The sequence below is a fragment of the Pelophylax lessonae genome, assembly GCF_965119305.1.
Source record: "Pelophylax lessonae genome assembly, chromosome: 11".
Lineage (NCBI taxonomy): Eukaryota > Metazoa > Chordata > Amphibia > Anura > Ranidae > Pelophylax > Pelophylax lessonae.
Genome location: NC_138778.1, coordinates 216,626,700 through 216,636,666, shown reverse-complemented (window position 1 = coordinate 216,636,666; position 9,967 = coordinate 216,626,700). Strand labels below are relative to the sequence as shown.

General features: G+C 44.7%; 1 protein-coding gene across 1 annotated transcript in view; it reads left to right on the top strand.

Annotated features, from left to right (window-relative positions):
• The window catches only part of RTF2 (replication termination factor 2), a 25,241-nt gene continuing 15,274 nt past the window's right edge, over positions 1-9,967 (top strand). Inside the window, exons 1-4 of the mRNA XM_082272885.1 lie at positions 1-113; positions 1,820-1,914; positions 3,289-3,382; positions 5,329-5,465. Coding sequence (XP_082129011.1) covers positions 45-113; positions 1,820-1,914; positions 3,289-3,382; positions 5,329-5,465 — 395 coding nt within the window. The 5' untranslated portion in view covers positions 1-44. The remainder of the gene's footprint in view (positions 114-1,819; positions 1,915-3,288; positions 3,383-5,328; positions 5,466-9,967) is intronic.

Below are 9,967 nucleotides of genomic sequence, written 5' to 3'. Positions count from 1 at the left end.
CGGAAGCGGCTGAGTGTTATTGTTGTTAGAGAGAGCTGATAGACATGGGTTGCGACGGGGGAACCATTCCGAAGAGGCATGAGCTGGTGAAGGGGCCCAAGAAGGTGGAGAAGGTGAGAGAAGACTGCAGGGCCCTGTGTGAGATCCCCTATGGGCTATCAGTGTCCTGTCCTCTGTTACTGTGTACTCATACAGCCAGAGGAGGACTACAAGGCCCAGCATCCCCTTCTATTCATTACAATGTAGTAATAGAGAAGGACTACAAGACCCAGCATGCCCTGTGAGGGGGTATCCGTGTCCTTTCCTCTGTTACTGTGTATTTATATGACCAGAGAAGGCCTACAAGGCCCAGCATCCCCTTCCATTCATTACAATGTACTAATAGAGAAGGACTACAAGTCCCAGCATGCACTGTCAGAGCCCTGTGAGGGGGTATCAGTGTCCTTTCCTCTATTACTGTGCATTCATACTACCAGAGGAGGACTACAAGTCCCAGCATCCTCTATTATTTATTATAATGTACTCCTGCTACCAGAGGACTACAAGACCCAGCAACCCCTGTCATTCATTATATTGTAAGCATACTACCAGAGGAGGACTACAAGGCCCAGCAACCCCTGTCATATATTACTATGTACGAATACTATAACAGGAGGACAGCAAGGCCCAGCACTCTCTGCCATTCATTACTATTTACTCATACTATCAGAGGAGGACTACACACTCTAGCATGCCCTGTATGGGGTGGGTGAGGGGGTACCAGTGTCCTGTTCTCTGTTACTGTGTATTCATACTACCAGAGGAGGACTACAAGGCCCAGCATCCCCTGTTATTCATTATATTTTACTTATACTATCAGAGGAGGACTACAGGGCCCAGCATGGCCTGCCAGAGTCCCGTGTGGGGGTGTGTGAGAGGTTATGAATGCTCTGTCACCTTCACCTGTATACTAATACTACCAGAGGAGGAATACAAGACCCAGAATCCCCTGTCAATTTTTACAATGTACTAATACTACTAGAGGAGGACTACAAGTCCCAGCATCCCCTGTCATATATTACTATGCACTAATACTACTAGAGGAGGACTACAAGTCCCAGAATCCCCTGTCAATTATTACAATGTACTAATACCACTAGAGGAGGACTACAATTTCTAGCATCCTCTATCTGTGCCCCCTGTGAAGTATCAGTGTCCTTTCCTCTTTTTATTATGTACTAATACGATCAGAGGAGGACTGCAAGACTCAGCATTCCCTGTCATATATTACTATGTACTGATACTACCAGAGGAGGACTACAAGTCCCAGCATGGCCTGTCAGTGCCTCTTGTGGGGTGTGTGAAGTGTCTGTGTCCTATCCTTTATTACTATGTGCTAATACCACCAAAGGAGGACTACAGGGCCCAGCATGGGCTGTCCCCTATTACTATGTATTAATACTACCAGAGGAGGACTACAGGGCCCAGCATGGTTTTTGTTTTTTTTATTTCTACAGTATGTACAAATACTACTAGAGGAGGACTACAGGGTCCAGCATGAAGAGGACTGAAAGTCCCAGCATCTCCTGTCAGAGCCCCCCCCTTGCTCCCATAAGCTTTATATAGTGATAAGCACCCTGACCATCCATTTCCATGTAGCTGTGTTAATCCAGTGACACTACAAGTCCCAGAATGCCCTGCGGCAGAGAGCCCCATCAGTGGGAGACCAACATAAGCTGTACACATAAAAGGAACTGCATTGCCCATATAAGTGCTGGAGGCAGCACAGCTGCTGCTTCTATGTCAGCACCTTCATGTCCACGGCTCCTTTGTCTTTCAGATTGATAAGAATGCTGAGCTGGTCGCCCGCTGGTATTACTGCACCCTGAGCCAGGAGAAGCTGAAGAAGCCCGTTGTGTCCTGTGAGCTGGGCAGGTAGGTCCTGTGTGGGGTCATCATTGTGTCCTGTGAGCTGGGCAGGTAGGTCCTCTATGGGGACATCATTGTGTCCTGTGAGCTGGGTAGGTAGGTCCTCTATGGGGACATCATTGTGTCCTGTGTGGGGTCATCATTGTGTCCTGTGAGCTAGGTAGGTAGGTCCTCTATGGCCCTGGTCCCAATCCCTGGTCCTCAGGGCACACTAACAGGCCAGGTTTGCAAGATAACTGAAATACATCCCAGGTGATATAATTTGCTGCTCAGTGATTGCATTACTCTAGTCTGCATCTCCCCAAGGTAATACTTAAAATCTGGCCTGTTAGTGGGCCCTGAGGACCGGAGTTGAAGACCACTGCTCTATGGGGTCATCATTGTGTCCTGTGGGCTGGGAAGGTAGATCCTTTTGTGGGGTCATCTTTTTATCCTGTGATCTGGGCAGGTAGGTTCTGTGTGCAGTCATCATTGTGTCCTGTGGGCTGGGCAGGTAGGTCCTGTGTGAGGTCATCATTGTATCCTGTGAGCTGGGCAGGTAGGTCCTGTGTGGGGTCATCATTGTGTCCTGTGGGCTGGGCAGGTAGGTCCTGTGTGGGGTCATCATTGTGTCCTGTATGGGGTCATTATTGTGTCCTGTGAGCTAGGTAGGTAGGTCCTGTATGGGGTCATCATTGTGTCCTGTGAGCTGGGCAGGTAGGTCCTGTATGGGGACATCATTGTGTCCTGTGAGCTGGGCAGGTAGGTCCTGTATGGGGTCATCATTGTGTCCTGTGAGCTGGGCAGGTAGGTCCTGTATGGGGTCATCATTGTGTCCTGTGAGCTGGGCAGGTAGGTCCTGTATGGGGTCATCATTGTGTACTGTGAGCTGGGCAGGTAGGTCCTGTATGGGGTCATCATTGTGTCCTGTGAGCTGGGCAGGTAGGTCCTGTGTGGGGTCATCATTGTGTCCTGTAAGCTGGGCAGGTAGGTCCTGTATGGGGGTCATCATTGTGTCCTGTAAGCTGGGAAGGTAGGTCCTGTATGGGGTCATCATTGTGTCCTGTGATCTGGGCAGGTAGGTCTTGTGTGGGGGTTATCATTGTATCCTGTGGGCTGGGCAGGTAGGTCCTGTGTGGGGTCATCATTGTGTCCTGTGAGCTGGGCAGGTAGGTCCTGTATGGGGTCATCATTGTGCCCTGTGAGCTGGGCAGGTAGGGCCTGTGTGGGGTCAAAATAAGGTATTTAATGAAAATGAAAAGGTTTTATTTAGAAATGTCATTAGTGTGGGAGGGGCCCTCAGGGAAGGAAAATATAAGCAGAATAAATGTCAAGTTTAAAAAAAACGCCACATACTTTTTTTTTTTTTTTTTTTAATCTCCTTGTTTTGTCCTCACACAGGCTGTACAATAAAGATGCCGTTATTGAATTCCTGCTGGACAAATCTCCAGACAAGCCTCATGCCGAATCCGCAGGTCACATCAAGAGCATTAAGGTACTGACACCCCCCTTACTGCCATTGTATCTGTGATCTCAGGAAACTCTTCTTAGTGTCATGTCATTATCCTGAAGAATATAGAAGTGAGCGGAGAATGAGAACCAGACCCTCCGAAAAAAATTTGGGGCAACGGTGCCCTTTAGCCAGGGAGGTGTAAATAAATAAAACATTTTAGTATGTGGCTAGAATTTTTTTTTTTTTTTTTATTAAAGTAGAACTAAACTGCATCTGAGCACCACAAACCGAGAAAACTTTTTAAGTCCTTTTTAATATTCAAAGCAACACCCCCCACACACACATCCAGCCATGTTTCCATGCTTTGTTTTTTTTTGAGAAATCACTTTAAAAAAATACCTTCCTAGCATTTGGAGCCACTGCCAAGTTGAGTGAGGGCAGATGACTCCTGTAACCTGTACTTCCTGGAATCCATCTGCCCTTAGCTCAGGCATGCAGGCAAGAGGGTGTGCTTAGCTGAGAAAGCCCCTCTTCCAAATGAAGACTCCTGGGATATATGACATAATTTTGGCCTAGGCCAGAAACCAAGAAGTAACTGAAGATATGTAAAAAAAAATAGAAAAAAATGTCTAAAACCCGTAAATATGATCTATGTTCAGAGCTATACTAAACTGCCAAAATTATTGGGACGCCTGCCTTTACACGCACATGAACTTTAATGGCATCCCAGTCTTAGTCCGTAGGGTTCAATATTGAGTTGGCCCATCCTTTGCAGCTATAACAGCTTCAACTCTTCTGGGAAGGCTGTCCACAAGGTTTAGGAGTGTGTCTATGGGAATGTTTGACCATTCTTCCAGAAGTGCATTTGTGAGGTCAGGCACTGATGTTGGACGAGAAGGCCTGGCTCACAGTCTCCACTCTAATTCATCCCAAAGGTGTTCTATCGGGTTGAGGTCAGGACTCTGTGCAGGCCAGTCACATTCCTCCACCCCAAACTCACTCATTCATGTCTTTATGGTCCTTGCTTTGTGCACTGGTTTAAATCATTTGGTGGAGGGGGGATTATGGTGTGGGATTGTTTTTCAGGGGTTGGACTTGGCCCCTTAGTTCCAGTGAAGGGAACTCTTAAGGCGTCAGCATACCAAGACATTTTGGACAATTTCATGCTCCCAACTTTGTGGGAACAGTTTGGGGATGGCCCCTTCCTGTTCCAACATGACTGCGCACCAGTGCACATTATTTATATTATAAGGGATGTTTACATTAAACCATGAATTATCATTAATTTATTGTTATGCACTAAATAGGAAAAATAAATAAAAATTTAAAGTGCTTGTGTACAGAAGCGAACACGTACTTAAGTCGCCCACACATGTGAGGTATTGGCGCGAACGTTAGTGCAAAAAACAAAAAATCTAGAGCTAGACCTCCTCTGTAACCCTAAATGTGTAGCCTGTAAACATTTTTAAAGCGTCACCTATGGAGATTTTTTTAGTATTGTAGTTTGTTGCCATTCAACAGGCGTGCGCAGTTTTAAAGCGTTTGGTATCAATTTACTCAGTGTAATTTTATATTTTACTAAAAATTATGGTTATATTTAGAATTAAAATTAAAGTGTGTTGTTTTTTTTTTTTTTCTAAAACAACTGCGCTTGAAAATTGCACAGAGAACATGTGACAAAAAATTTCAATAATTGCCAGTTTATTCTCTAGGGTCTCTGCTAAAAAAAAAAAAAAAAACAAAAAAAAAATATAAATAAATAAATAAAAAAAAAAAAAATATATATATATATATATATGTATATGTATGTGTGTGTGTGTGTTTGGGGGTTCTAAGCAGATTTCTAGCAAAAATACAGATTTTTACTTGTCAATAAAAAGTGCCAGAAAAGGCCGGGTTCTTAAGTGGATATCAGAGCAAAGCTTAGTAGAGTCTTTTAAACCTGTAGATTGTAGTAGAGCTTCACTTTATTATTTTCTGTTTTTCAGAACATCATTGAATTGAATCTGAGTGACAATCCAGCATGGATGGGGGACAAAGGCAACACCAAAGGGGACACATATGATGAGCAGCGCGCACAGTTTATCTGCCCAGTCGTTGGACTGGAAATGAATGGCAAACACAGGTAGCTATATTTGTTCAATGCTAACCCCGGGCAGAAAAAAAAAAAAAGATCCCTTTCAGTGGGGCTGTGCCTGCACTGTATTTAATAATAGCTCCCTGATCCTGCACTCCCTCTACAATTTAGCGTTGAAATGTCCTTTGACATCCTTTGATTCAGAGCATGCTCTGCTATTGATGACCTCAGAACTCTAAAGTGCAGGGATGCAGGATCTGTGGGGAGGATCAGGTAAGTGTATCTTCTTTTACTGTTCCTCTAGACCAGTGGTCCTCAACTCAGGGCCCACTAACAGGCCAGATTTTAAGTATTACCTTGGGGAGATGCAGACTAGAATACTGCAATCACTGAGCAGCAAATGATATCACCTGGGATGTATTTCAGTTATCTTGCAAACCTGGCCTGTTAGTGGGCCCTGTAGGCCAGGGTTGAGGACCACTGCTCTAGATCAGTGTTTCTCAACTCCGGTCCTCAGGGCCCACTAACAGACCAGATTTCAAGTATTACCTTGGGGAGATGCAGACTAGAATACTGCAATCACTGAGCAGCAAATGAGATCACCTGTGATGTATTTCAGTTTTCTTGCAAATCTGGCCTGTTAGTGTGCCCTGAGGACCGGAGTTGAGAAACACTGGTCTAGACCACAATGAGCAATTAACAGTTGCTCTATGGGCACAGCCCCACTCCAAGGGATAAAAAAACAGCAAAGGGAGGGCGCCAAGTGAATGTGAGTTTAAAGTTTGCCAGTGAACATCTAAATGATTCTGAGAAGGATTGGGAGAAAGTGCTGTGGTCAGAAGAGACCAAAATTTAAGCTGTTTGCCATTAACGTGACCCTCTGTGTTTGGAGGAAGAAAAATGCTGACTATGACCCTTAGAACACCATCCCTACAGTCAAACACGGAGGTGGAAACATGATACTTTGGGGCTGTTTCTCTGTTAAAGGTACAGGCCGACTTTGCCACTTTGAGGGGCCAATGGACGGGTCCATGTATTGTAAAATCTTGGTTGAGAACCTTCTTCCCTCAGACAGAACACTGAAGATGGGTCATGGATGGGTCTTCCAGCATGACAATGACCCGAAACATACCGCCAAGGCAACAATGAAGTTGCTCAAGAAGAAGCATATTGAGGTCATGGATGGGTCTTCCAGCATGACAATGACCCAAAACATACCGCCAAGGCAACAATGGAGTGGCTCAAGAAGCACATTAAGGTCATGGAGTGGCCTAGCCAGTCTCCAGACTTTAATCCTATAGAAAATTTATGGAGGGAGCTGAAACTTTGAGTTGCCAAGAAACCTTAAGGATTTAGAGAAGATCTGTAAAGGAGAGGACCAAAATCCCTCCTGAGATTTGTGCAAACCTGGTCACCACCTACAAGAAACGTCTGACCTCTGTGCTTGCCAACAAGGGTTTCTCCACCAAGTACTAAGTCCTGTTTTGCTTGGGGATCAAATACTTATTTTACTCATTGAACTACAACTTAATTTAGAACATTTGTATTTTTTTTTTTTTTTTTTTCTTTTTCTGGATTTTTGGTTGATATTCTGTCTTTATCATTTAAAACACACCTATGATAGAAATTACAGACCCTTCATTTTTCTGTAAGTGGGCAAAATTCAAAACCTGCAGGGGATCAAATAACAATTTTCCTCACTGTACATACAGAAGGGTGTACTTAGCTGAGAAAGCCCCTCGAAACATCAGGTGTCAAGATTCCCCCCACCCTCCCTTAAAGCAGATCTTTACTGCATTTGAGCACCACAAACCAAAAATGCTATTTAAATCATTTTTTAATATTCAAAGCCAACTCCCCCCCCATTCATCCATGTCCCAATGCTTTATTTTGCTGAGAAATCACTTTGAAAAACACCCCCTAGCATTTCTGACCATCTTGAGCAAGGGCTTCATGTAGCATTTTCTTCCTCCCCTTAGCTCAAGTATGCCTGGAGGGGAGAGTGTGCTTAGCTGAGAAAACCCCTCCTCCCCTCCTGAAGACTCCTGGGATGTATGACCTGATTTACGTAGGCAGGAAACCAGGAAGTAACTGAAGAAATGTGGAAAAGAAAAAGTTTAAAACAAGCAAATATGATATACTTTCCTATCTATTTACGAATGCTAGCAGCATGAGGATTTAAAATACATTTTTATTGGGAGAGTGAAGTTCCACTTTAAACTACAGTTCACACCCCTTATGTTGTGCTGCTGCTGGAATCTGCTAAATGCCGAGGGGATGCAGAGACAAGGGGTTGTTTCGGCCGCACAAAGAGGTGTAGATCTATAGGAAGAGATCTGTTCTCCTCTGCTGACCCAAGGGGGGGTGCAAAAACAAGCCTCTCTATGGCTGCACAGAGGGGGTGCTGCATCTGCAGGAGAGGTGCGAGAGCCACATGAGATGACCTGGTGGGCAGGATTCGGCCCGTCGGCCTGGTGTTTGACACAGTGATGAAAATGGGAGGGTTTTATAGAAAAATGTCATTAGCACATTGAGGGGGAAACGGAGGAACCAGGCAAAGCAAAATGCAGTCGGCTTCATATAGACACATACATGTAATCCCTATCATATGTGATAACTAGCCGCTATTGGTGAAAGTGGAAAGACCTATGCGCGTGACCTTATGTCAGATGTGATAGATAAAATCAAATCGTAGATATAGGGTACAGATAGGGAACAAGGATTAGCAGCCAATTCTGAGTAGTGTCACCACATACATCAAAGCAAATATAAAATACTGTACAATAAAATCGGCGCTCAATCAATCCCAATAAAACTGATAAATAGCATGCTTAACTATACACATAAATAAAAAATATAAATAGGTGACATCGAATGAATATTAGGGATGCACCGAAATGAAAATTTTGGGCCGAAACCGAAAATGCAGGATGCCATTGGCGGAAAACCGAAAATGACTTTTTCCCCCCAAAAAATTTAAAATGGATAGAACAGGGGCATATACCAAAAACAGGCAGCGACGTACACCTGTCACTGCCAACCTGTCACTGTATATGTACTGTGACGGGTTGGCAAGAGGTTAATTTAATTACCAATGGTATTAGTATTATGCAGCATGAGGGGTTAATGTATTGTCACTGCTGGTCACTCATCTATTAGTGACCGACCAGTGGCAGGAAATTAACCCCTTTGTGCTGCATTAGTGCAACCAGTATCAGTGCAACCAGTGTACTGGTTGCACTAATGCAGCACAAAGGGGTTAATTAACTGCCACTGGTCGGTCACTAATAGATGAGTGACCAGCAGTGACAATACATTAACCCCCTCATGCTGCATAATACTAATATCATTGGTAAGCTGCCTCAGCGTCCCTCCTCGGGTGTCCTTCATTCAAAAGTCCCGCCTCTGGCTGGCGGCCCGCCTCCTGGTGATGTCACTACTACGATCTGTGTTGAATGAAGTGACATACCGGGGGGGGGGCGGGGTGAGCGGCCGCTATAGATATAACTATGTGATCCATCCCTGTCAGCTCAGCGGGACTATGTGTGAATGAGAAGTGACCTGACACCGGGCGGTGGGAGCGGCCGCTAATAGATACAACAATGTGAGCTTCACTTCACTGTCAGCGGAGATACATGCCTGACAGTGAAGTGAAGCTCACATAGTTACAGCTATTAGCGTCCGCTCCCCCCCCCCCCCCCCCCCCCCGCCCGGTGTCAGGTCACTTCTCATTCACACATAGTCGCGCTGAGCTGACCGGGATGGATCACATAGTTCTAGTATCTATAGCGGCCGCTCGCCCCGCCCCCCCGCCTGGTATGTCCATTCATGCACACATCTAGTAGTAGGACGTCATTGAGAGGTGGGCGGCCGGTCAGAGGTGGGACTTTTAAAACTTGCCCTGCGCCCTCCTCCTTCCTCACGGCGGCCATTATTTTCGGCAATGTTAACCCATTATCGGCCGAAATGGGATAGGCCCATTTTCGGCCGATAATTTCGGTGCATCCCTAATGAATATATAGTGATGTGGTAAAGTGCACATGTGCAAAAAGTGCATAGAAAATGCATAAAACTGTATGAAAGTAAACCACAATAAATGGCAGCAAAGGAACAAACAAATGATGACAAAAAAGTCACTGTAAAGAAGGAAGTGACAGTGAACTAAAGTACAAAGTGGTGGTAACTGATCAGAACCAACAGTGGTCTGATCAAAATAAAGTGAAGGTAATAACACAGTATAGGAACAGATATATCTGTGTAATAAGTGAACTGTGACTGGAAATATTCAAGTGAAACCAGGTGTAACAAAGAATACCCCAAATAGGCAAAGAATGGGGGTGTAAACACATATAAAGGAAAAATATGCTAAATATGTAGGCATATGTTCATCAGCAATTAAAGTGGTTGTAAACCTAAAAAAAAAAAAAAAAAAACCCCTGCAAGACAAAGGCATAATGAGCTAGTAAGCATCGCATACTAGCTCATTATGAATTACTTACCTTAGAACGAAGCCTCGACATGGACCTCCGGACACCGCTGTGGGAGCGGAC